The following is a 23,658-nucleotide window of genomic DNA, read 5'->3' on the forward strand; positions in this document are numbered from 1 at the left end:
TGTGCAGGCACTCTGCACGCGTCTAATGCCCTTTGGTTTTGTTTATTGCTCCAGCATTAAAGTCAGTTTTGAAGAAGAAGAAGAGCTTTCCCTTCCTCACCCCACAGCTGACCTCCTGTGATGTGCGTGGAGCTGAGAGAGCTCTGAGAGAACTGTGATTGTCCCAAGGTCACCCAGCTGGCTGCATGGGGAGGAGGAGTAGGGAATCAAGCTCAGTTCTCCGGATAAGAGACCAGGGCTCTTAACCACAGCACACTGGCTCTCTAAGGTGGCCCACAGGTCTGTAGGCCAGAACCCTAACAGAGTTTAATGACAATTTATCTTGCTAGCAACTGCAAGCTATGGAATTGGATCTCTCCTAACCCCCTGGGGGCTGCAAATGTACAGTTACTGGGTCTGGCACCTCTGGCTGGGACCTCTCCCACCGTGGGCCATCTTGGCTTCGGAATCCAGCGCTGGAGATCAGGTGTTTATTCTGGCTCCATGCACAAGTCCAACAGTCAGCATGCCACCCTGCCACGCAAAGGTTGCACGTTTTTTGGATCCAAAAAGGTGGTGTTTTTTGCTTCTCTTTTTCTTTTGAAAATCCTTCCAAAAGGCCCCCTTTATGTGTCTGACTGAGTCCGACTGTGATAATGTAGCTCCTTCTGGCCTTGGTGGTCTGGATCTTGGCACGGGGCCTTCGCAAATTTAAACAGCAGTAAACAGGCCGGGCCATTGTGCTCCGGTCTGCATAAGTGCCACATTGTTGTGAAAGCCGACGCTGTGTGTAATGAAGGGGTTGTGTGTCAACTTTGGCGGGGCCGGGAAAGGGAACGATAGGAGCCCCCTCTCCGCTGCCCCTATCAGTCTGGAATTTATTTCGCTTAGCCAAGTGTGAAACCACCGAGGCATCTGGGACCGTCAAGGCTGCGGGCGGCGGGGGCCGGGGGAAGCAGGCGGATAAAATGGGCAGATCAAAGAGCCCGTGGCCGGTGACCTCAGCCAACCCTTCCGCCACATTATATACCCACGGTGGGAGTCACAGACAGGAAGGAATTCCACCGGATGTCAATCAGGACCAGTAGAGGATTTGTCTAGTTGCCCAGCTTGGTGTAGCGGTTAGGAGGGCAGGCTTCTAACCTGGCGAGTTGGGTTTGATTCCCTGCTCCCCCACATGCAGCCAGCTGGGTGACCGATAGAGCTGTTCTGACCCAGCAGGAATGTCAGGGCTCTCTCAGCCTCACTTCCCTCGCAGGGTGTCTGTTGTGGGGAGAGGAAAGGGAACGTGACTGTAAGCCGCTTTGAGAGAAAAGTGGCGTAGAAGAACCAACTCTTCTACTGCTACTTCTTCTTTTCAGCTGTCGCGAAGCCCGCCATGCAAAGCAGCCGTTTTCCTCAGGGGGAATGATCTGTGTGATTTGGAGATCACCTATAACTTTGGGAGGTCTCCAGGCACCACCAGGAGGTTGGCAATCCTAGCAAAGACTTGAGAATATATTTCCCCAGGGTCAGAAATGGCCGCCAGGGCAAGGGGAAACCTCTGCAGAAAGGAATCCTTGTGCAGGCTATGCACAGTCCTTGCAGTGAATTCAGGTGCAAGTACCTAGGGATGCCAACCTCCAGGTGGGACCTGGGGAGCCGCTGGAATTACAGATTATCTACAGACTGCAGACTGCCCCCCCCCCCCGCCCTCTCCTGCTCAAATAGCTAGACCCTTTTCTTGCAGCAGCCGTCCTCTGCTGGCCGGGCTCTGAGAAGAAATTCTGAGAAGAGAGAACTGGGAGGGGCCAGTGGGGGGGTGCAGCAGACTCAGCCCTCCCCTCCCCTCCCACTCCTTTTCCATTGGGCATGAATTCAGCAGAACAGACAGATGAACCAAAAGCCACTCTGTCTTCCTGACTCCTCCCTGGGTTAGTTAAAAAAAAAATTAAAATACGTAAAGTTTTTAAAAATTAAGTCCTCCCCTAACTGAGTAACCCTGGTTAAGAATCACTGGAGTAGAGCCTGCGCCCCCCAGGGCTGGATCTTGCTCCCTGTAGGTGGAATTCCTCTTGATACGTCGTGCTAATCCTTCTGCTGTGCTTCAGGCCTTTCTTTGGGGTTTCTGGTGGGTTCCTCATCCTGTCGCACTGCCTAATGATCGGCACATTCTGCCAGCTGACCTGATTTGCACCGCCTCGAGTCCCTGCGGAAAGCACGGGCTATAAACAAGGCCAATAGCTGGAGAAACAAAACCGAGACGCACATGCTGAGATGCCAAAGCGTCCGAGTGTTGTGAGGGGGCTGGGGCTGCAGGCCACTCACCCAGACTTTTCTGTCTTGTAGGTCTCACGGGGCATTGCGAGATGGACCCCCGTCCCCCTCCCCGTGCAAGTCCGGTCCAGTAGCCAGGATGGGACGAGGAGCCGCCCCAGCGGCCGAACAGCTTCGGGGCTGGCCGAGAACAGAAGGCGATGCATCCAGAGACGCGCTTCCGTTCTGAGGAGCTGAGGAGAGCGGCTTCTTTTCAGGCCTGCTCCTCGGGACAATGATGGGAGAGACCCAGCATGCTTATGTCACCAGCGATATCGAGTCCAGCGCCCAAGACAAAGACGTCCGCTTTGAGCCGTTCGGCAAGAAAGAAGTGGGTGATGCCTTTGACAGCGGACTGCCCGACAGCTCGGAGCCGTGCTCATGCAACGGGGCCGACAACGGGTCCAGCTTCACCAGCCCCAAGGACAAGGAGCCCCATAGCCAGCGGGAAGCTGTGATCCGGCCCCAGCAAGTGGGCAAAATCGACTTCAAGTCCCTGCACAACCGGTCCTGCTTCCCCAGCGACAGCTCCTGGGGGGCCGTCAAAGGAAGCCCCCAGTCCCCCTCGGGGAAGAGCCGGGCGAGGGAGAAGAACAAGCGCTCGGGGAAGGGGGAGCGTGGCCACCAGCAGCTCTACCGGCTCACGATCAGCAATGCCAGGCCCAACCCCACCATTGGCATCGCTTACCCTCAGCAGAAGGTCACCCCGCCCAAGAAGGTGGAGCCCGGCCGGGGAGCCGTCTCGGGGAGCTACCGGTTCCACGTTCCCAGAATCCCCGAGAGGGAGGTGGAACTCCAGCAGGAAGAGCTCAGCTTCGCCCGCTGCTTCCCTGAGTCCTCCTCAAGCCATATCGCCAGCAACTATACCTCACCGGCAGCCACGGCATGCCCCAACCATGGTGCAAAGATGCAGCCTTCCGCTGGCATTCCTCACGAAAGTCCCGGCGGCGGCAGCGGCGGCAATAGCAGTGGGCAGCTGCATTATCTGGAATTCCAAGGCAACGGAAGCAGTTCTTGGCATTCCCCAGACAGAAGCCTTCCGGGTACGAACAGCGGGCTCTCTGCCCCAAGGACCTGCCCGTTCCCCGAGAGCAGCAAATCAAACGCACACTCCTTGGGGCCTTCCTCCTTCCTGTACCCGTTCCAGGCTTGGCACAGCCAAGCTGCAGACTCTCTGCCGGGTGATGCCGGCGCTCCAGACTACGTCGACCTTTCCGTGGCCGCCAGTCAGGCCTCTCATGGTGCTTTAGCCTTCCACTCTTCCTCCAGGGACTGGAAGGAGGAAGGCCTCGGCAACGGCCCCTTCGAGAACGCGGCTCCCGAGAGGCGGATCCCGGGGTTGGCTCCCCCGCTGGCTCCCTTTCTCCAGCCGCCGACTCCGGGGCCTTTGCCTCGCTACAAAGGAAGGCACGAACATTCCACTGGCCACAACGGTGCTATCTCTCCTCCTGGTGCTATTGACCAAAACCCGAGCACTTTGCAAGAAAACCAAGCCGTTTTCCTGCCCAGTTTACAGGTTTCTAGTATGCCAAAGCCAATTGGTAAGAGGCAGCCCTCCCTGAAAGACAATGTAGCTAGTCAAAGCATACTGGATGCAGGTAGGACCATGCTGAGAAGGAACATGCCACCCGCCTCTCTCCCCCAAGTGCACTTTCAGAGCAAGGCTTACAGCGACCCCCCGGCCAGCGGCTTGAGCGGCCCGGGTTCCGCCCCTTTCGAGAAGGACCTTCCCACTCCTGCTCAGCCCCACTCCCGGCTCCTGCAGGCTTGGGAGGCGGGCACGAGGCCTTACTCCCCGCTGGAGCCTTATGCAAGCCCCGTTGGGGGCCAGCTGTCCTTCGGGGGCCACTCGGGGCCAGAGCACAGGCAGGCGGCCAAGAAGTCGTGGCAGCAGCTCCACCTCACGTCTGCCTTGCCTGGCCAGAACCGCATCGAGCTCTCCAGGAAACTCGCTGGGCAGAAGCTCCCGTGCCTGTCCGAGTGGGAAGGGACCAGCAAGCTCCACGCGGGGGCTGCCGGCTACTCCAGTAAAGGGCTGCTGGCCGGCGAGGGGGCCGTTATGCAGAGGCACGATCCGGCCCCACAGAACTGCAGCTTCGAGGGCACCAAAGACGTCGACCTTCCCAAGACCCTCTTTTTCAATGTGAGCCCACCGGGGGCCCCCGCATCCTCGCGGCTGCCCCCTGGCTCAGCCTTGGTGCTGCCACCGTCGTCCGTGGCCCCATCTCCGAGCGACTCCCCCCTCCCGTCACCCGCCCCCAACCCCCCCAGCAGCAGCACGTGCTCCTCCCTCTCTCCCCTCTCCAGCAGCCCCAGCAGCCACGGCTTTGAAGACGGCACCCCGCTGACCCCTTCCCCCTTCTTTCACCCCCCGTGCCCCCCGAAGGATGGCAAGAAGCCCGTCCACGTGTCAGAGCCGCTGTGCGCCGCTCCGGTCCACTACCGGGAGGGAGACGCCGCCAAGGCCTTCCGCCTCTCGCAGGAGGCCGTGAAAGAGGGCCTCCTTTACAAGGGCACCCCTGCGGAAGAGCACTTCCTCAAGCCAGAGCTGGAGGGCTTCGAGGGCGAGGGGCCTCCGCCGCCGTATTCCTCCCATCACTTCCTGGCCAGCTCACTCAGCAGCGCCAACCTTGACCAGCTGGACGTGTTCCTGACCTGCAAGCAGTGCGACCAGAACTTCAGCAACCTCTCCTCCTTCCTGGATCACCGCCAGTTCTGCAGCTCACACGTGGCCCTGCAGGGTCAGGGGAAGGACGGCTCCCGGGGGTCCGAAATCAGGAAGCAGCAAAACGTGGCTCCCGATTCTGGGAAGCCCCCGCTGGGCCCGCCGCCCCCGCTGGCCAACTCCCACCTGCAGTTGCCGCCTCTGAACAGGACGGTTGACTTCCTGGCGGAGGGAGAAGGCAAAGGAGACCCCCGAGAAGACCCCCTGAAGATGAACCCGCTTGGCCTCCTCGCCACCAACCCCCTGCCGCTGAGCGCCTCGGACCTGGAGATCGATGACGCCAAGCTGGACAGTTTGATCACCGAAGCGCTGAACGGATTGGGGTACCAGTCCGACAACCCCGAAATCGACAGCAGCTTCATAGACGTGTTTGCGGACGAAGAGCTAGCGGCCGTGAAGGTCACCGGTGGGGGGGCACCGTACAAAGGGAAGACGATGAAGCAAGTGGGCCTGGACGAGAATGGGACCCTGGGGAACGGTCACCACAATCGCCCCTGTGGAGACCTGACCTCCGGAAAGCAGCCGGGCCCGAAGGAGAGGCTGGCCCCCTGGTGTCCGGGCCACGGGGGAGACCAGCTTGGGAAACAGAGCAGCACGGAGCTGGCTCGAAGCCAGGCGGTGGACCCAGCGAGGCATGACGGGGCGCACAAGGGTGTCAGCACCCCTCTGAAGGCAGGGAGAAAAGGCTGCTGCGGGGCCCTCCTGCCAGTGAAGCCGGCCGGCCAAGCATTCCTGGAAGTGAAGCAACCGAAGCACATAAAGCGCCCCTCCTCCCTGGACAGCCACCTCCAGCCGGCCACCCAGCCGGTCGTCAAGCCTGCTGTCGCGGCCGGGAACCCCAAGCGCTCTGCGGAAGAGGCCAAGAAGCGGAAGCTGCGGAGCGGGACGTGGAGCAAGGAGCTCATCCACAAAATTGTCCAGCAGAAAAACAAGCTCCACAAGCTGCACCCCAAGAGCCCCAAAGCCGTCCCGCTGGCCCTGCTTGCCGACCGACTGCTGCCCGAGACCAAGGACAGCAAGTTCGGAGAATACGAGTACATGTCGGAGTCGGATGACGAGCGGGTGGAATACGCCAAGCGGCACTGCAGGCGGAAGCTGGGGGCGAGGTTCGGCGGGCGGCTGAGAGGCGGCTTCAGCAGGAGGCGCCAACGGAGGGGCGGAAGGGAGAAGGACAAGGAGCCGGCCTGGAGCCACAGGCAGCGGAAAGGCCGGGAGGAGCCCAAGAGGGCCCCGGGCAAGGAGGGCGGAAGGGAAGGCGGCGGCGTGGGCAGGCCGAGGGGCCGGAGCACCAGGTCCTCCTCCAGCAGCTGCCAAAGCACAACTTTCTCCAGTGAAACCAGCAGCAGCAGCAGCCCCCAGAGCACCGAGCGGGCCGACTCCGACACGGAGAAGGAGGCCGAGCGGAGAAAGAGACCCCTGCAGAATCCCCCCCGCCCAGGGCCGCTTTCCCAAGATGTTCCCGAGAGAGAAACGCTGGGGACAGGCCCCACTGCAGCCCCTGGCTTACCCGGCGGCCCAGAGAGCCTTGACTTGGCCAAAATTCTGCCTCCTGTTTTTCAGGGGCATCGAAACACCAGCCCCAACCTCCCCCCCGTCAGCTACATGGGTGAAGGGGAAGGATTTCTGCTTAGCAAAGAGAGCTTGCCTGCCAGCAAAGCCATGCTCGGCAGGAGCCCAGGCATGCTTTTCGGTGCTGGAGAGGCAGAGCGGCACACCGGGCGATCCGGCCACGATGCGGGCAAGCCGGGGGTTACGGACAAAGCCCTGGAGCCGCACGAGCTGGGCCTCGGTCAACGGTGGCACCCGTTTGCTGCCTACGATGGGCAGTACCATGTGGAAGAACTGATTGGTCCTTCCCCCCTGGATAACAACAGAGCCCCCCTTGACGAGAGCACAGTCTATGAAAAGGCAGGTGCTACCCTTTTAGAGAAGCAGAAGGAGTTCATTGCCCCCATCAGCTGTTTTAGTGACAATCCCGTTGGGTTGGGGATATCTGGGAAAGGGCCGAATATGCTAGTCCACCCCCCTGACGTGTTTTATGACTGCAAAGAGCTACCCGGCAGCTATGAGTCCCCGGATCTCTTCTCAGACCCTCCATCCATTGAGTCCCCCCACGGTGACAGCGTGTACTTGTGCCAGGGAGAAGCTACCCTCAGCTCCTTCAAGCCGAAGCCCCCTGAGATCTCGCCCTACGAGGCCGGTCCGGGCAAGGTCCCTTCCCCTCTTAGCTTTGATTCTGCCTCCGTCTTTGGAGAGCTCCCTGTAGCCGACTTCGATGCCACCTTGTATGACGGCGTCTCTTCAAGCAAGGACACCTTTGCGGTCTTTCCGTGCGCCGGTCACCCGCTCGGTAAGATGACCCCTTTTGACCAGCAGTACTCCTCGTTCCTGCAGGAGAAGGAGTGGTGCCAGCTGGTGGAGGCCTCCCCGGTTTTGCCCGAAGACCTCGCCCCGTTTCACAGCCTTCCGGTTGAAAAGCCGCTCGCAAAGGCGTTTCCCGGTGAGATCAGCCGCCTGCCGTTGGCTTTGCCTGAACCGATGGCTGACTTCAGCGAACCTTTCATGAACAGCATCTCGGAGGACGACCTGGAGATCAAAAGGCTGGTCACTGAGCTGGAAAGCCAGCTGCAGACGAGCAAACGCCTCGTGGCTTCGTCAGACGGACACGCAGTGCCCCAAGAGCAGGCCGAGCCAGAACAGAAGGAGCCCCGCAGCCAGTTTTCGCCCTTAACCCTGGAGCAAGAGAGCAGCGGGAAGGGACTGTTCTTAGTGGAGGGGGCATTTGAGAACTCAGGCCTGCTTCCCACAAAAGCCGGCCTCCACCAAAGTCCCGCAAGTGAGAGATCTCTCCTTCCAGAGTTGGATGCCAAGTATGGCAGTGACAGGGACCTTTGGCCTTGTTCGGTCCAGTTCGATCCGTTGCAGTCGCCCCTGAATGCATCATCAGCTGCTGACCTGATCCTGGGTGACCCTTTCAGCTCCAAAGAGCCCCAAGAGAAACTTCACCAAGATCTGAAAGAGGCTGAAATCGCCGGGGAAGACGGCTGCAGGGGAACAAGGGGGGCCTCGGCCAGAACGATCCCCGTGCCGGACACCCTAGAGGTTTCCTGCTACACAGACCGGTTGCTCCGGAGCCCTGATCCTTTGTTCCCAAAGGCCCTGCAGGCAGCTGGCCTCAATGTCCACGGGGCTCTGCCCCTGGAGGCAGATGTCTTCCCAGGACTGTCGCAGAAAGCGGAGATGCATGACAGCGCTGCTGCAGAGCTGGATTCCTGTGGCCACCAGGCCCCGTGTCTGAAACCGGAATTTGGGCGACAGGATGTCAGCACGGAAGAGGATGGTGTCAGCTTCCCTCCCAGCACCCAGCATGCCAAAGACCCAGAAGAAAGACCCTTGACCAAAAGTGAGGCACCTGAAATGCTGGGGTCTTGGGCACCCATGCAGAGGGACGGAGATGGTCTTGTGTTGCTGGAAATGGCCACAGACATGGACGGTGCCGCCACGGGCCAAAGCCCAGCCCCAGGCGATAAAGCTGACAGCGGCAAAGCTCTACCCTTTGATTCGCAGCCCTTTCCCAAGGAGGTGGACGAAGATGCAGAAGGTGCAGCATCAGCCCCGCCAGGGAAGTCCGCGAATCCCCTGAAGCAGCTGCAGCTCTTTGTGGCCCGGACAGCCAAGACCAACGAGGAGGACCTGCTGCTCCCTGGCTTCTCGGCCCTGCATCCCGCCCCCCTCCTGCCCACAAGCGCCAGTATGCAGCCTGGACAGGGAAAGGGAGCCGCGGACAGCGCAGCGAATGTAGACCTGGCAGAAGAGAAGGGGAGCGAAGCAGGCGGCAAGGCACCCAGTTCCTCGGAACGGTCTTCGGAAGCAGTTGACCGGCCAGGGTGCTTGGGTGAAAAGGCCTCTCCTGAAGCTGCACAGCCAGTCCTTCCGTGCCCTGAGCAAGGCAGCGTCCCAGAGCAGCGCTTGAGAGACGGATGTTCAGCGGAGGCCGGCATTAAGCGGTGCAGAGAGGCCCGTTCGCCAGGCCATAATAACCTCTCTCGACTCAGCAGCTCAATAGCAACCTCATTGCTAAGAGAAGAGGGAGCTCAGGTTACCGGAGAGCAGGAACAAGCAGCCTTGGCATTTAGGAGCCACCCCAAATCCCCTTCAAGACCCGGATCGTTTGACCCAGACATGCTCGAAATCCAAGCCACCCCCCATGCTCCTTGGGGCGACGCAGGGCGGAGGGGACGCCCACCACGTGCTGGGAAAGCCCGGCCTGTCAAACTGAGCAGAGACCCGCCACAACACCATGCGCCTGCCGCTCCCACCAGCCCTCCTGGAATTGCACACAAAGCAGGCTTATGCTCGGCCGTCAGCCCTGGCTGCACAGGAGGCCTGGAGAAGCAAGCCAGTCCCTGCGCAGAAGCCTCCCAGGACTCCCTTGCCGGGCCATCTGGCTTTGCGGATCAGAACCGCATTCAGGAAAACGACACAGTCCATTCAGCACCCCCTGACTTTGGAAAGCCAGCAGCTCAGGAGCTCTGCTGCCTGAGCACCGTGCCTGAGGGCCAGCCCATGCCACTTTGCACAGAGAGGCGCTCCTCTGGAGAAGAGCAGGAAGCCCGGGGGAGCCCTCTGGAACTCAAGGCGTGGAAAGATGCACTACCCTCGACCCCCACTCTGCAGCACTGTGATGCTGCATCGCCACTGCTCTTGGACATGTTCGGCAGTCTGCGGCCACACCTTGCAGAAGGTGCCGCTGGTGTTTTGGCACAGCCTCCGAAGGATGTCCCCACGCAAGCTGCTTCTCCTCTGTGCTCGGGTGATCCACCAGCTCCTCTCCCAGGAAAGGAAAGACCTTCGGAACTGGAAGCCAACCCCAGCCGGTCCCCTGATGCGCCATCTTTGATGCAGAAGGACCTCTCTGCAGGGCTCCTCAAAAGGCCAGGCAGTGAAGACACTAATCCACTCCCAGCCAGGGATGAGACGGCCAGTTCTCCCCCAGTTTCCCTCCAGGGCATCTTCCTTGGCCCTCCTCCACCAGAGATTTACTCTACTCTTCGCAGAGACGCCGAGCAAACTCTCCAGGAAGCCAAAGAGTCCAAAAGGCACTCCCCGGAAGTCAGGGAAGATGAATCCCAGCAAGAGGTCTTCAGCAAAGACATCGATAGCCAAGAGAGTCCGGCCACCAACCTCGCAGCGGTGGTGGTCCCCCTCCGTGCCGGCCGTGGTCCAGAGACTTCCCAAGACATGGACGGTCGAGAGAACGCGATGAAGAAGGAAGGCCGTGGACACAGCGAGCAGGCGAAAGGCTCATCTAGTCCCAGACAGCAGGGAGAGAGCAAAGGCGGGAATCCCGCGGACGATTCCAAAACCAGACAGCCGGAAGAAAAGAAACTGCCAGCGGCGTGCAATATTTGCTCCGTTTCTTTTCGATCCAAAATGGGGTTGATGAGGCACCGGGCAGTGAAACATCAGGAGAAGAACAACAGCCCTCCGGCGGGGGCCCCTGACTTGGCCCCAAGCCACCCAGCCTCCCCGAGGGACACAAAGGCTTCGGTCGGAGAACGAGGGCAGGGCTCGCGCCTTCCGAAAACACCCTCCGGCCAAGTTTTCCCCAGGGCCTACCGGAGCCGGAGGAGGGAGCCCAGTGCGGAAATCCAGGCCGTTGTCAGCAGAGTGCTGAGTGACCTCAGCATCATTTCGTTTGACATCACCCATGAGCTGAGAAGCGGCACAGACCGTCTGGGCAAAGAAACGAAAACGGCCTCAGCACAAGCGGATGAGTCCATGCCTAATTCTAGGGAAGCTTCGGAGGCAGCAGGGAGAGAGGGAAAGGGCAGGCCGGGCGGCTCAGGCAGTTTGGCGGAGAAGAAGCTGAGGAGGAAAGGGAAGAGGGGGAAGGGGAAAGGCATTCCCAGCCAAAGCAAGCTCACTGTGTCTTCTTCTAACGTGGAGATGGAGGTCCCCGGCACCGTCAACCTCCCTCTGACGACGGCCTCTAAGGAACCGGGAAACAGCAGCATCTCCACAGAAGCGCGGGGGAAGGCTCAGCCGTCTTTGCTTCCTCCCCCTCTGAGAGTCCGTGAATCTGAAGCCGATGAACGGAGGTCCTCAGCCAAAGGGCCTCTTGGAGAACAGGCTCTTCAGGACGGAGGGAGTGTCAGCGGAGAGGGGACGGAAGGCCCTGCGGTAGAAGAAGAGCTTTGCACACAAGACAGTTGGCCAACTGGATCCCCAAAGCAGGTTGAGGAGCTGTTGAGGAACCTTTGCAGAGACCAGGGTGACGGCAAACAAGCAGAGGCACACGAGGGAAAGGACAGTCCTTCAGCAGAGGGAAACTGCCCAGATCACAATGGCCACTTGGTGCCGACACTCACCCCCAAGAGTCAACCGCAGCTCTTGGGTTTTGGACCAGGCAAAAAAGGTTCCATGGAAGAAGCCTCGGAAAAAGCCGTGGGGGATTCGCCTCATCCGGTGGGCTCCAAGCCCTGGAGGACAGCAGAGCTTCAGCCGAGCCAGGGGTCTTGCAACGATGGTCCAGACCTGCAGAGCTTGCTTGATGACGAGGCCACGTTTTCACAACTCTTCCCCAGGAACGATCCCTTTGCCCGAAGGAAGTGCACCCGGGTATATGGAAAGCGGACCAGAAAACCGAAACCTGCTGCAGAGGCAAAGGGCAGCCCAGACCTGGCAAGAGAGCCCTTCACCGTCCGGATGGCCTCGGACCTTGGGGAAACCAGCTCCTTCTCTGTGACTCGGGACGACCCTTGCGAGTATGAAACCATCTCCATTGACGATGCATTGATGCTCAACATGTGCCACGGCAGCAAAACCTTGCCGAGCGACGCCAGTTCTGGATCTGCCAAAAACATTGGTCTTCCGCCACACCCCGGACTAAGGGGAGAAGCTACAGATCTGGAGAAGGGTGACACATTAAGCTTCCTTTGTCCAACCAGCCCCACCGAAAGTCTTCCGACCTTGAGCAACTGGGGGGATGTAGGGAAGGAGGCAGAGATTCCCTCTGCGGACGGCCCCGTGCTCAGCTCACCCGCGGAGCCTTCCAGTGGCCGTTCTGCGACGGAAGCCAGTCCAGAACCTCCGGATCTGGAAGAAGAACTCTACGATGCTGGCAGGAATGAAAACTCTGTCTTCCCTGAATTCCACACGATTGATGTGGAGATGCTGGACACGAAATGTGAGACGCGGGACGTGTCCTGCTTCCATGCTGGAGAAGATCACTTCCATCCTATGGATGAATGCACCTTAGATTTGAAGTTGACTCCCGTCGGCCAAGACAGGCCCGTCAGAAATAAGCTAGAGGAAGGGAAGCAGGGCCCCAGGCCCCGTGGAGATGGAAACCTCAAAACGAAAGACAAGCAGTACAAGTGCAAGGTATGCTTCCAGTGGTTCCTGACCTTAGGGGAGCTGGACTTCCACAAGCTGACCCACAACCCTTCTCCTCCTCCCACCTGCTACATGTGCGTCCAGAGGAAGTTCAGCTCCCGCGAGCAGCTGAGGGACCACTTGAGGGAGAAGCACGCCAAGAACAAGGCTGGCCTGTGGGCTTGCGGGATGTGCCTCAAGGAGATCTCAGACGTCTGGATGTACAACGAGCACCTGAGGGAGCACGCCACGCAGTTCGCACGCAGAGGCCAGGCCCAGAAATCCGTCTTGAGGATGCCCAGCTGCTTCGGCGATGACGACACGGCCGTCACTCACTTCCTGAACTCCATCCTGTGTCAGAAACCCCCCAAGAACGCAGAGCCGGGCGGCAGGTTGAGCAAAGCCCCTAAAGAGCCTCCAGGGCAAGAGGGAAAGGCCGGCAAGGAGCTCTTGGAAGGGCCGGTCCGAAGCAAGGCGCCAGCCCCATCCCCCAAAGCGCCAGCAGCTGCCTGCGCAGAGCCTGCCCCCAAAGCCGAGGGGCCTGCCAAGGCGGCGCCCATGCACCCGGAGTGCAAAGACCCCTCTCGCGACTGCCACCACTGCGGGAAGCAGTTCCCGAAGCCCTTCAAGCTCCAGCGCCATCTCGTGGTGCACAGCTTGCAGAAGATGTACTTGTGCCACAGGTGCCCCATGTTCTACCAGGAGACCAAAGAGCTCCGGAGCCACCTGAGCCAGGAGCACGGGGCGGCCGAGGAGACGGACATCAAGCACACCACGCTGTACGCCTGTGAGCTGTGCGCAGATGTCATGCACGTGATCAAGAAGTCCTTTATCTGCAGCACGTGCAACTACACCTTCTCCAAGAAAGAGCAGTATGACCGGCACATGGAGAAACACCTGGCGGGCGGCAGCAGGACCTTCCGCTTCCGAGGGGTGCTGCGCCCGGGGCTCTTCCCCAGGGACGGAGCCCGGAAAGCCAAAGAGGAGCTGCGCCCCAGGGAAGGAACGCCTGCTGCCAAGAAGAAGAAGGTTCTCCACCACCACAGCTCCCCTGTGCCGTTGGATTGTCTCCGTTCCCCCCAGCCAAGGGGAGAAGGTCTGCTACCTCCAAGGGAGCCTCTGCCTGCAGCGACATGCACAACCACAACGCCTCGGCCCCAGGCCTCCGTCAAAACTGAAGACGGGAGGGGAGGTTGCTCTGGCCTCTTGGCCGAAATAGACGGATCTCCGCTTGACTGTCTGCCTTCACCGCCTCCCCTGGCGCCCCAGCAAGCACCAGACCACCCTGAGCTCAGGCGCACGGCTGCACTTCCCACGGGCCCGCTGATGAAAGGCCACGCGCTGGATGAGGATCCTCCTCCGTTCTTAGACTCTCCTGACGCAGTTAGCATCGATCTTGCCAGCTTAGCACATCAGCGAGCAGAAGGACACCGGCAGCCTCCACCGCCTCCCTCTGAGAAGCACAAGCAAACGGACCCTCCTGCAAAGCTCGGCTTGGGCAGCGTGGGGGAGCATCCCAGGGGCACTTGGGACAATGCACCAGTGCAAGAAGACCCCCTGGGCAAGGGACTCGGACTTCCTGCTGTGAGCTTGGGGGCTACGGAGTGCAGGGGGTCTGGAAGAGCACCGTGGATGAGCAGTTCTCATCTGAACGAAACTCCTCCTCAGGACAGTCCTTGTAAGCTAAATTCCCCCGGACCTGCCTCCCACACGTCGCCCCTGAAGGAGAAGACAGCATCACCTCCCGTAAGCCGGCCTGCCAAAGAGATCCCTCCCAGGAAAGGCGCAGGTGGTCAGGCGGACACTGAAAGTGGCACGAGCACCCAGAATTCCCTGGCCGGTCCTGGAGAGGTTCAGAAGCCACCCTGCCTAAAAGACAAGACCGCCCCAGAGATGGGTGCGAGCCCCAAAGACACCAGGGCCCCGGCGGGCGTCAAAGGTACGGGAGCCATCCAGGCCAGTCCCGCAAGTGGCCCCCCCCAGAGTGACACGGGGGGCTCCCAGGGGAGACACGGCCACTCTGAGGCCAGCAGATTCCAAGAGAGACCCGTTTCAAACGGGCTCGCCAAACCGCTCCCCAAAAAGCGGAGAGACCACAAGCCCTCTCACAAGGGCAGCTCAGCCTCCCGTGAAAATCTTGCAGCCGACGGAGGCAAGAAGAAGAAAGTGCGCGGGCCAGAAGCCGCGAGGGGCGAGGGTGCCGGAGGCTGCAAGAGGGCCGACTGGTCCAACAGTGAGGCCTTGGCCCTCTCCCCTCGAAGGAGGGATGCGCACTGCAACAGGCTGGCCCCCAAGGCCAAGGGATGCATGACAGGCAGCCAGCTCAAGAAGATGGTGTTTGACCAGTGCTTCCAGAAGAAAGCGGAGCTCCGCCACCCGAACGGAGACTTGAAGCGCAAGAAGGACGCCCTGGGCAAGCCCCACCACCCCCTCCTAGCCAAAGATCCTGCCCCGGCCCTGGCCAGCGGTTTCCACAGGCCCAGAGCTGTCCAAGGTGCTAAACTGCCTGACGCTCACCACTACCGGACGGCTGAATCCCAGAACAATCTCCTAAGCCAACTGTTTGGGCAGAAATTAACTAGCTTTAAAATTCCTTTAAGAAGAGATACTTCTGAGTAATTTATGAAAGTGACTTATGGTGAGCCTTCGCTGCTTTCAAGGGGGGGTGGGGTGGGATTATCAAAGCATTTAATTCGTTTGTGCAGCGTGATTTCTCTGTCTAGCTTAAATGAACTTGCACTGCAGCCTCTGAAATAGTTTTGCTTTTGTGTCTTGATAATCTACTTTAATTCACCTGATTTATCATGCAAATGCTAGAACTTTGATGTTGCTGATGATTTTCATGAACTAAAACTGTAATCGCTTTGGGCAGAGCGAAGCGTCAAGAGGAAACGCTTTCTTGCAGAAGTGCGGAGGTTATGGGGAGGCGCGCAAATCCCGGCCCCTTTTGAGACTGTGTCTCTCTTATCTTTGTACAAAGTACTTGAAGAGATGAACTTCATTCCAGAGACGTCGTATTCGTAAGGTGCAGTACACTGTAAAAAGCAATTTTTTTTCTCTCTCCTGAAGATTTTGCACAAATAATCCTGAATGATTTCATTTAATTGGGAGCAGCACAAGACATGATACAATTTTTAAAAATTAAATTAAGAAGGAGTAGGCCCTGCTTTTGACCTGGGCTTCCTTGCAAGTTGCTGCCGTTCTTTTTAGACCACTGTAGACGTTCCTGAAAGGGATTTTTTTTAAGGAAAAAAAAATGATCTGCCCCCTCCAAGCTAGCTGAACTGCACCTTGAAGATTTTTGACATTGTTTCTTTATAATTATTTTAATTATTGATATTTTTTCCCTTGAGAAAAAAAGAACTGTGCCATCTCACTTCCATTCCCGCCTCTCCCGCAAATGCATACGGTCCAAACGACCGGAACGGTACGGTTTCCAACTCTTACTGTCTGGAGATATTTGCTAGACTTTGGGCTTTCACTACGCAGTTAACTGGTGCTATTTTTGTTTTTGTAATGTGAATACTGACAGGAACAAACCAGTCGAGGAAGGGCAGGGGTGGGGGAGGGAGAGAGACACAACTCATTAAAGAAGTTAACTGTGGCCTGCATAAACTAAGATGCAGAGAGAGAACGGGTCTGTGGGGGGGGGGAATGACTAGCACGTTCTCTTGCAAACCCGGTACTCTGGGGCGCGTGTATGCGGTCACAGTTACATCTTGAGGTTTGAATCTCAGGTGCAGGTTAAGACTCGGAGAATCATCTGTCACTTTTAGGGGCCTCCGACGTCCCGGAGGAGAAGAGGAGGTGCACTGAACGGGCTGGGGAGGGCACGCAGCCGCTCTTGGTGTGTGTCTTGCAACTAGATGTGTTTTAAGATTTTTAAAAAAGGAACTAAGTCCTGTTAATAGGTACTTTTACGGTTCTTTGTGTAAAAAAAATAGTAGGTTAATTATACATCGGGTGCAATGCATTCCTTTTAAAGTCTTTATTTTGATATTTGTCAGAAAGCAGAGAAAAGCGCTGAGCACACCCAGTTGTTTGTTTGTTCTGTTTTTTATAATGTTGTACAGGGGCCAATTGAGCATCTCTTTAATGTTGTTGAATAAAATATGAGATGAACAATACCCAGTGGTTCTGTAAAAACAGGGCCTGGATTTCTCTTCTCAAATATAGCCCAATATTTTCACAGAAGCCTGCCAGTCTGTTTTGCATTTTTCAGACAATCGTCTTTTGGTTGCTTCCTTATCTTTTGGGATGTGGTGAGAGGGATAACTGGGGGGGGGGCTCTGCTCACGTTCTTAAGTCACTAGAGAAGGTCCTGGTTCTTCTCTCTTAGGGTTTGTGGCCTCGTCCTCATGATTTACTCCTGAAACAGCCTCCAGCTCTCCCTAAAAAGTCTCCAGTTCTTCTTAAGAGGACCCTGAATTCAACACCAGGAGAAGATGGGCAGTTCTGTCCGGGAGCCCCGTTTGTGTCCATGCGGTTGTCCGTGGGGAGGAGCAGAATGCCATCTGGGCTTCCTTCACAGCCATTGGGCTGATCCTGCGTTGAGCAGGGGGTTGGACTAGATGGCCTGTATGGCCCCTTCCAATTCTAGGATTCTATGATTCTATCCTATGATTCATTGGGCTGGTCCCCAGAGCTGCTCTTAGGAGTTTGGAAAAATCCCCAGTGCAGGAGACCCCCCTGCCTCCCGACTTGCAAGGCATCAGGACATACCAGCAGTTCTTTGTGTGGCTTCTCCAGCTTGCAGCCGGCTGCTGCTTATCAGAAGGTGAGTGCTCCGAAAACACACTGGAGGGTCCCGACAATTCCCTCTCCATGGAGCGAGACTCTCCTGGTCAGTCTGCCTTTGTCCTCTGGGCGACCTCTGGGCGAAGCTGTCCTGTGATCCAGAGGGATGGGGGGGGCACTGCCCCACAACGAGTATATTATATTCTTTAATTACTGTTGCAATCATAACATTTAAACACTGTCAACCAGAGATAGCTCCTAACCGCAGGCTAGAATCCTGCCACTTGGGGCTTGTAACTAAAACTGCAGGATTAATTTGATTAATTGATAGAATTATTTTCCCAACCACTCTTTTGTTTATGGCAGCTTAAAACGCTCCCCGCCCACACCCTCCTGGAGTGTGGCAAAGTGGAGATAAAGCCGGCTGAAAATAATTAGTATAGCTTAATTTAGGGGGGGAAATAACCTCAAAAGAATTTTGTCAGGAAATTTACAGCACTGTGTTTTTGTAAGCGGGTTTTGGCAGGAAATATTATGGGGCAGGGAACGGGACGCCGACGGCTCGTCCCTGATCTATTTCTCTGCAGATGCAAATGCAGCAGAGAGGAGAGTATTTCATACCTGCTGGCTCCTGCTCCCCCCTCCTCCCCCCAGATTAATAGCATTAAGGCCTCTCAAAACACTTGTGCAGCCAGCAACAGGCCCTGCAGGGAGAGTGGCTTCCAGGTGGCCGGGGGGACTCAATGGCAGCCAGGATCTGCTGATTTCTGAAGCCAAGGCTCAGCCCTGCCTGGAAGCCACACCCTGGACCCAAGGGGAGCCCTGCCTGCCTGCCTGCCTGCCTGGCCAGGATGAGCAGCTGAAAGACCCAGAGACCTCCTGGGATTGTGTGTGCTCAGGTGAACCCTGGTTTTGATGTCACTTCCTTCCCCTTCCCCTTTGCCTCTTCTCCCTTTTCCTTTTCCACAGGTGTGTGGTGCCCCCAGTCAGTGTGGCCGGATTCCCCTAAAACAGGGCGTTTCCTCTGCTGTGCTCCTTTCCTTGGAAGCCTGGCCCAGGTCTCCACGCGGTGGCTAATATAGTCTTTGGCTCTATTGACACGGCTTTGGTGCAGGAGACACGATCAGGTTTCCAAGCCGGGAGCTCCTTGGCACGTTGTTTTCTTTCGGTGTCAGCTCCGCCCGCCCCTCCGTGTTGATGATGTTCCCGCTTGGCAGAACTCTGTGGGTGCATAATAAGGAGATTTGCAGGACCTCTGCCGGAGCCCGTGATCTCCCTAGATCAGAGCTCTTGAGGAAGGGAGGGGGGAGAAAAAGACCCTCCCCGCTCCATCCATCAGTCAGACTCAGCTCCCTAAAGCCCTTGAGTTTACTGAGCCTCCTTTATCACGGAGCGTTTCGGAGGCGCTTGACACTTGGAAGATTGCAGGATGCTGCCAGCGTAATTCCAATGAGGAAGGGGAAGCCAGCAGATTAGTCGAAGCGGCACAGTGGGTGTCCGCTGGCCAGAGAGAGCGCAAGCAACCGAGGAGAGAGAGAGCACGGCCAGGAAGGAGAGGGCCCTGGGAGAAAGCGGGGCCCCAGCCGGAGCAGGGCCTTGCTCGGGTGGAGGGCCAAGGCAGCCCGGTCCCTGGGGGAAGGCCACAACGGCACCCTGGCCTCAGCCGGAATAAGAATGCCATTCGACCCAGGGCAGGGGCTGTGCAAATGTTTTGGTCTTTAGATTTAATTCAAAGGTTTGCTCGCTGCCTTTCTTCCCCGCCGAGCTCAAGTCAGCTTATGATACAAATAAAATACCTAAAACCAAGTATATATAAATATAGAAATGCCACGTTTTAAAAGCACAGTTCAGGACTGCTTTGATCACCTGCCACTCTAAATGAAGCAGTCTCCTGCTGCTTCCAAAAGGCCAGGAGGGACAAGGCCAGGCAAGCTCCCAAGGGTGCTGGTGCCCTAATCGCAGGGTGCCAAGAAAAAGCCCCACCCTCAGCTCCCCACACCTGCCCCCCTCAGTGGATCCCAGCGCACCCACTGTGCCATCTTGGTGGTAGCTGCTGGGTGGCCTTCCCAGTTGGACGGCTCTCTGTAATCCCCAGCAGGAGAGGGCCGGAGCCTTTCTATGGAAGGCTGCACAGACGGGTCCTTGTGCCATGTCCTGGGCGGAAGGAGCTCTGCTCAGAGGGCCTCCCACCAGGGACTGCCTTCCGCCTAGCGGAAGTGCCTCCTCAGTGGGATCCGACCCACGGTCTCGCAGCCGCTCAAATGTAAGCGAGCATTTAGGTGGACGGCACAGGATACGTCTCAGAGGCAGTCTTTAAGGACGATAGGATCATTAATAATCAACAGACAGGCAAAGAGCAGACAAAAGCAGATACTTTGAAGGCGTCTGAGGACCCAGGCTTGGCTCTGAGGCTCTGAGGCTTCCTGTGCGGTTCTGTGAAGGGCTGAGGACAGGCAGAGGCACCTCGGCTTGGGGGGCAACGCAAGGCAGCAGGATCCAACGCCCCGGGGACTCTCAACCTCAGGAGGCCACAGAGCAAAAGCCACTGTACCCCCCCCCCCCCCCGGCTCTTTTAAAATTCAATTTTATTTTAATTAATGGATGGACAGACGGACGGACCCGCCGTCCCTCTAAAATCTCAAATACAATTTTCAAATACAGATAAAAACTCACGCCCTTTTTATGCCGAGCCGGCTACTGGTGTAGAGACAGGCCATTCCACGGAGAGAGGGGCTGGCCTGCCTCTGTGCAGGGACCCTGGCCTTGCTGGCTGGCCTCCCCTCCGAGCGCTGATCAGGACTGGCCGTGCTTGGCTTGCAAGAGAAAACGAGGTAGGGCCGTCCTGGTCAGGGCATGCAGTGCTTCACTGAACCAGAAAGAGCAAGGTGGAGAAGGCTCTGCCCCCACAAACGCAGAGCCTACCTGTTTTTAGGCGGGTTGTAGAACGGGGCATGTAAGGAAGAGGCCCGGAGAGGACCATGGGGCAGGGGGGAGGGGGGCATTTGTGGCCACCTGCAGGGAGACCCAAGGAGCACACAAAATACCACCCCTCCTCCCCCAAATCCCGTGGAAACTCACATGGGGCACTCGCCAGCAGGTGGCAGCCCAGCCTCCTTCCTTCCTTCCTTCCTTCCTTCCGGCAGAGCGGGGACCATTTGCCTTTCCTCCCGCCCTGTCCTTGCCCGAAGACAAGCTGCACTTCGCAGGTGTTCAGAGCCACAGCACTCCCCTTTACGCCTTCCTCACAGCCCTTCAAAGTTTCCGGGACCACCAATGTATTTATCTGCTTGCTTGCTTAAAATTCAGTCTCTTCCCCTTGCCTGCCCTGGACAGATCTGAAGACCCTCCGAGACTGTGAAGGTGGATTTCTCCCATCATGGTGTGAGCACAGCCCCACCACCCACCCTCTGCCCCATCCCCAGGCTCAGGGGGACGCAGCTGCCAAGCGAGAGCAGAGAGGTTGGAGACTCTCTCCGGGCAGAAAAGGAAAGTGCTCGGAAGAACTACCCAGAGTGCATCCGTTAAAATGCCTGTTGCATGAGCCCAGTTCTGCACACGTGCCTCAAGCGCTCAGGTCAGTTTTGCCATGGCAGCTGCTGTCTCAGATCCTGCACCTGATATTCTGGAGACTTCCAAAAGGACATCTCAGGCTCCCAACTTGCCCTTTTTAACTTTCTCCTCCACTTCCTTTCTGGCTTCGTGAAAGGGACATTCCTCCACTTTGCTCTTCTGCTTCCCCCCCCCCCCGCATCTTCCCCCCACCCTCCCACCTCCAGCACCCCTTCCCTGCATGTTGCTTCTAATATCGCCCCTGATTAATTGACACTAATACAAATGTACACAGCTCCATAAAAAGATGTCACTTTGCACACAATGGGAGTTCCGCCGGCTTGCATATTATCTCTACTCTGCAGGCCTGTAATTCGGGCCGCGGGAAAACATTCTATTTATTCTGGTGCGTTATGACAATCTCTCTGCAAACACAACTCAAGCAGGGACACACGTTTGCATACACACACACACACAACTGAACTGCACCAAGGCAATAAAAGGCAGCCTTTGCAGGAGGAGGGGTGGGGACTCTGGCACCAGAAGGCACCACAGGTGGGCCCCATTCCAGTAGTTAAAAGAGAACCAACATCTGTCTCTGTTGAGTTGGGCCTTTGTACCAGATGGACCGAAAAAGGTCTCCAACTGGGGGGGGGGGATTGTTGCACCACCATATGGTATAGGTAGGGGCCCCAGTGGCACGTGTGAGCAGGGGCTCATGGGAACTGTATTCCATGGACATCTGGAGAGCCACGGTTTGGCCACCTCTGCTCTAGGCCATGCATACACATGGATATCCCCCCCCCACACACACACACACACACACAGGGTGGCCTGCCCTGCAGCCTCTCTCCCAGAGCCCATCTTCTGGGGGGGGGTTGCGTCTCAATTGGAGGTGCCCCCCTCTCAGCCCTGCACAGGGTGGCCCTTTGCCTGCAGCGGCCAAAGTTCATGTAACGCGATGACCCTGTGGACCGATGCAGTGCTTTATTGTGGGCCTCAACTCACAAACTGCTGCCAGGATCCTGTAAGGGAGCCTCACCCTCCATTCGAGTCCAGGAGCAGCTCAGGGACCAACAAAGCTTTGGGGGCCATGAATTTTCAAGAGCCAGATCTCCTTCCGTCAGATCCTAGCTGGGACAGCGCTGAGACTCCTACCTAAGGACACCTGGCGGAAGTGAAGATTGGAACCAGGATGCAGGCTGAAATTCTCCTTCCTTCCCAAATCCTGGTCGTTCAGCTACGAGTCGTCTTTCTTCAAAGCATGGCCCTCAGCAGCCCTTTCTTGAGAGCCCCAACGCTACCCATGAAGACCACTGGCCTGCTCAGTTTTTGGAAGGGGCTGTGGCTGGCAGGCAGAAGGCCCTCGGTTCAATCCCTGGCAGCATCTCCAGCTAAGGGGGGCAATGTGAAAGATCTCTCTGTGCCCGAGCCCCTGAAGAGCTGCTCGGGCGCTGAGTCAGGAGAAGGCAGTTCCATGTGCATACATGCCACGTGTGTGCGCTCTTGTGCAGAAACAGAGATTTTGCCATGATTTGGCCACCTGCCGGGGGGGGGGGGGCGGATGCCTCTGCCTCCGTGGCTAACGGCCTGTCTTCAAGCCCCTCCCTTCATCCCGGCAGCCATTTATCAAGGAAGACCTCAGGAAATGTGCAAGGTGTTCAGTAAATAACGCTCGGCTCATCAGCGTTTTTTATGATAAAAGGGTAGGAATTTATATGCAAATAAGCCTTCGCCCCCAGGCTCTGGCACGATGCCCAGGAGGAGGCGCGCCAGTCTCTTTCCCACTGTGGATCTGGCGTTTTAGCCTTGGCTGCAGGAGCCAGATTCACACCTCTTTCAAGAAAGGCAGACGGAATCTTGGCTACCCCTCGCTCGCTCGCTGGAAGAAGGCAGGGGGGGCGGTTTTTCTTCAAGGGGCCTTGTTACCTGGATTGCGGATGCTTAAGGCCGAGGGGCCCGGCTTTGGGGGGCCTGGCACATGGGGCCCTTTGGTGGGCAAAGGGGCCCGGCTGTCCAGTCTGCGGGAGCTCCTGCGTTGCCGCCATTCTCCTCCACGTCAAAGCTCCCCTGGCGCCCATCCCTGCCACATCTTCCCTGCTCAGCTTGACCTCTTTACGAGAGTCACGTGGTGATTCAAACTCATTATTCCCCCACTGAAACAAGAAGTTAATTAAAAGCCCTTTATATGTTTTTTTTTTAAAAAGAGTTTTGATGAGTTGTCAGCAGTCTTGCTGAGCCGTTGCAGATAGCACAAAAGGCCGAGATGGGAGGGGGCGGGGCTCTGCTTGGCAGGCGGAAGGTCCCCAGTTCGATCCCTGGCCTCTCCGCTCTAGACCTCTGCCTGAGACCCTGAGGAGCCTGGCCCTCCTCTCTGACCAGGACACCGCAAAGCACTTCGCAGCTCCCTGCTCTGAAGGGCGATGGGATGTCGGCTGGGCATGCCTGCCTGCCTGCCAACCCCCCAGGAGTCTGCCCCACCTCCGCACAGCTGTGACTGGAGAGCAGCCTTGGCTCCGGACCCAGCAAACAGGCTGGACTCCACGCCAGGGCAAGGGGATCCGGGGTCAGGGGTCAGGGGCCAGGGCAGGGGGCCGAGCCAGGCTCTGCACATCCGAGCAGCGGCAGGGGCGGCTCGCAGCGGGGGGGGGGGCAGGGCAGAGAAGCCCCCCCGTGGCTCCCCCCCAGCTGCTATTTTGGGAGCAGACCGCTTAGGAGGGGCTGCCAGATCCAGGCCGGGAATCTCCGGGAGCCTCGCCCAAGTCCTGGGGCCCGGAGCCTCCTCTTGTCCGGAGGGCAGAGAGGAGCTGGACTCCCGGGAACTTCAGGCCCCGCCGGGAGGCTGGCAACCCAAGCGCCGCACTCTCCGCACGCTCCGAGGACGAGGTGGGGGCGGTGCTTGGGCGGCTCCTCCTCCTCCTGCGCGGCGCCTGGCCCCGCCCGCGGCGCCTTCAAAGGCCGACTCCGCCCCGCGGCGGATCCGCCTCATCCGGTGG

The 23,658-nt window shown here is 57.9% G+C and overlaps 1 protein-coding gene across 4 annotated transcripts in view; it reads left to right on the forward strand.

Moving 5' to 3' along the window:
* The window catches only part of ZNF469 (zinc finger protein 469), a 124,214-nt gene extending 107,644 nt beyond the window's left edge, over positions 1 to 16,570 (forward strand). For all 4 annotated transcript variants that reach the window (XM_077309912.1, XM_077309914.1, XM_077309911.1 and 1 more), the window contains one exon: positions 2,308 to 16,570. In XM_077309912.1, the coding sequence (XP_077166027.1) occupies positions 2,510 to 14,995 (12,486 nt within the window). In that variant the 5' untranslated portion in view covers positions 2,308 to 2,509 and the 3' untranslated portion in view covers positions 14,996 to 16,570. The remainder of the gene's footprint in view (positions 1 to 2,307) is intronic.
* Positions 16,571 to 23,658: the final 7,088 nt, after the last annotated feature.

The sequence above is a fragment of the Paroedura picta genome, chromosome 14, assembly GCF_049243985.1.
Source record: "Paroedura picta isolate Pp20150507F chromosome 14, Ppicta_v3.0, whole genome shotgun sequence".
NCBI lineage: Eukaryota > Metazoa > Chordata > Lepidosauria > Squamata > Gekkonidae > Paroedura > Paroedura picta.